We start from the raw sequence: 3199 nt of genomic DNA on the forward strand, positions 1-3199 counted from the left end.
TCACCTTTAATGGCATTTAAAATTATTACTATGTATTCCAATAATTAATAAAAAGATAAGAACTCAAAAATAAAACAAGAAGATATTAAAACTCATCTATTAAAATGATTAAAATAATAAGCTATGACAATACTGAATATTGCAAAGGGTAGAACACCAAAATATTAGAAAATATAATTTATTTCTGAGGGCATGCAAATGATGCAAACAATTGGTAGAGAATTTGTTAGTTTCTTACAGTAGTAAACAGCATTATATATCAACTTATCTTCTTGATATTATTGAGTAATTTGAAAAGACACAGATTATTATTGTTGACCCTTTTTCCTAACCCTCCAGTGTTACTTATTCAATTTAGTTACAATGTAAAAGCACTATACTTCAGAGTTTAACTTTCTGATTTCCTTTGGTATCCACAGAACATTTGACAATGTCTAAAGAAATTCATTGGCCGCAACTAATAGGGTTGAGTGATGGGGAGGAGAGACTGGCATGGAATAAGAAGGGGCCAGGCATGCTATGTATTCTTTTCAACACAGGGCTACAGCACCACAATAAAAATGTAGGTCATTCAAATGAGTTCAGATTAGAAACTTGATTTATCTGCACAAGAACGTGAAAAAAGGATAAGGGAAATAAAACTTAGCAGAGTCTTCCCTTATGTCTAATAGAGTTTTTAATATGCCACGTTCATGTTTATATCAAAGCCACAATAAGATATCTCTTTAATTTTTATTTAATAATTTTATTATCATTTCTACAGAATGAAGCCTTAACAGACTTTTATGAGCAAGAACTTTACCATTAGTCCAAAACTCAAGCCCGCTTTCCTCTGAGTCTATTTTATAGGTTTACCTAAGAATATGCTGATATAATTATAGATATTCAAGGGTCAGGGAAGTCTACAGTTTTTTAGGCGATGAAGTGGGAATAAACTCAGGGTTATTTGAGAGACAGTTCCTATCATTTCAAAGTCTTTGTAGAAGTTTTCTTGGATAGTGTTTAACCATTGTGTGGCCTAATGTGTATTACTAAAATCAGAGATGCTCATAGGAAAGCTACAAGTGTCAATTGAACATGTCCCTGGAAACTGTTCTTATAGAGTTGTACAAAGCCTAAAGGAGAAGGGTGAAGAGGAGCACTCACAACTTTGCCAAAGGGACTATGTACTCCTGGTGGGAAATCATAAATTGAGCAGAACTTTGGATCTCAAAAGCTCCACTTTTAGTTCTGTGGCACTGAATGCAAGCACAAGCTCTACTAATTAAGACTCTCCAGACACACATCCAGCAGGGAGGAAATCATAAAGAAGAGAATAATTTTCCATGATTCTAATGAATTTTCTCAGAAACCTTGGCCTCAAAATAGATATTCTCATTTGAGTGAGGCAAATCTTTGGAGACTTACATAAGATTGCTATTTTTATTTTGTGTATGTGAAAAAACTGGCAGGAAATTTTCAAACAAAAATTCCCTGTGTATCTCTTCTAAGAGTTCATAAACACATTTGTGTTAATGTCTATAACTTTTTTAAAATTTGGGGATACTTGTCTCTCTCAGTACAGTAAGAAGGAAGGCTTTAAGAACTTCAAAAAGAAAGAAGGTTCCAAGTGAAAAAATGTAAGTACAAAATTCTCTTTGCTTGACTAATCTTTTCAGGTTTAATTTTGAGTAAAAGAAAGAGATGGAATTACATTTTAACATCAGATGTTTTCCTGCTTGCTTTCTGGACAGATACACATATTATGAGTAAGATAAGGAAGAAACAGGGACTCTTCAGAAATCAACATGAGTAGTTGGAGACCTTTGTATGACTTGATAGATTTTGCTTAAACCTTATCTTATAAACTAATAATTTTATCTTATTCCTCTAGATTCAAAGATGAGCTTCTTGCTAGTGTCACCTTATATTCTTACAGATGCTGTCCACGAAGCCAACGGCTACAGAAAATGTCTCTTCAGTATCTGAATTTATTCTTATGGGTCTGACAGACCAACCTGAGCTCCAGTTGCCCCTGTTTTTCCTGTTCTTGGCAAACTATACAGCCATAGTGGTGGGTAATTTGAGCTTAATGAGTCTTATCTTCCTAAACTCACATCTCCATACTCCCATGTACTTTTTCCTCTTCAACCTATCATTCATTGATTTTTGTTATTCATTTGTTTTCACACCCAAAATGCTAATGAGTTTTGTTTCAGAGAAGAATACCATCCCTTTTTCAGGATGCATGACTCAGCTGTTCTTCTTCTGTTTTTTTGCCCATTCTGAGAGCTATGTGCTGACAGTCATGGCCTATGATCGTTATGTAGCCATCTGTAAGCCTTTACTGTACAAGGCTATCATGTTGCCTAGGATCTGTTGTCTGTTGATGTTTGGTTCCTATTTGATAGGGTTTTCTAGTGCCATGGTCCTCACAGGCTTAATGATTAGGCTCAACTTTTGTAATAACAACATCATCAATCACTATATGTGTGACATCTTCCCTGTCCTACGGATCTCCTGCAGTAACACCTATGTCAATGAGCTTGTGAGTACTGCTGTGGTTGGCACAGCTATCATTTTATGTAGCCTCATTATCTTAGTCTCATATGCTATGATCCTTTTCAATATCATTCACATGTCATCAGGTAAAGGTTGGTCTAAAGCCTTGGGCACTTGTGGCTCTCACATCATAACTGTTAGTTTCTTCTATGGATCTGGGCTGCTTGCTTATGTTAAGCCATCATCTGCTGAGACTGTGGGCCAGGGGAAATTTTTCTCAATGTTTTATACATTTTTGGTGCCCATGCTGAATCCTCTCATTTACAGCCTCAGGAACAAGGATGTCAAGCTTGCTGTGAAGAAAACCCTGAAGAGAATGACAAGTTAACTGAGCCAGTGGTGCTACCCATAGCCCCATAGCCCTGTGCCCTTTGGTTGCTGTGCCTTTTTCACTGCCTGTCTTTATTATTGTTCCTTCCCCTCTTATTTCTAAAATATCAGCAAGATTTCTATTGTATGATCCTTTTTCTTCTCATCATGACTTGTAAATCTCTTTGTGACTGTTTGGGCACTTGATATTCTCAGATTTGAGCTGGTGTTAATTATCTGTGCCAGCAAAGACATTGTTAGATTACATATTTTCACCTATGCATTATTTGTATTCAATTTCCTTCACTTTTGAAGCCATATTAAGAACTATTCCACAATTTGACAGCCT

At 35.8% G+C, this 3199-nt stretch overlaps 1 protein-coding gene across 1 annotated transcript; it reads left to right on the forward strand.

The window, feature by feature from the left end:
- Window positions 1–1918: 1918 nt before the first annotated feature.
- On the forward strand, window positions 1919–2869 carry LOC311597511 (olfactory receptor 8C8-like; the record flags this gene model as incomplete). Its single annotated transcript, XM_084781722.1, has 1 exon — window positions 1919–2869. One exon carries the CDS (start codon window positions 1919–1921, stop codon window positions 2867–2869), a length of 951 nt encoding a protein of 316 aa, XP_084637848.1.
- Between the last annotated feature and the right edge of the window lie 330 nt (window positions 2870–3199).

Source organism: Acomys minous (assembly GCF_964271855.1).
Source record: "Acomys minous genome assembly, chromosome: 5".
NCBI lineage: Eukaryota > Metazoa > Chordata > Mammalia > Rodentia > Muridae > Acomys > Acomys minous.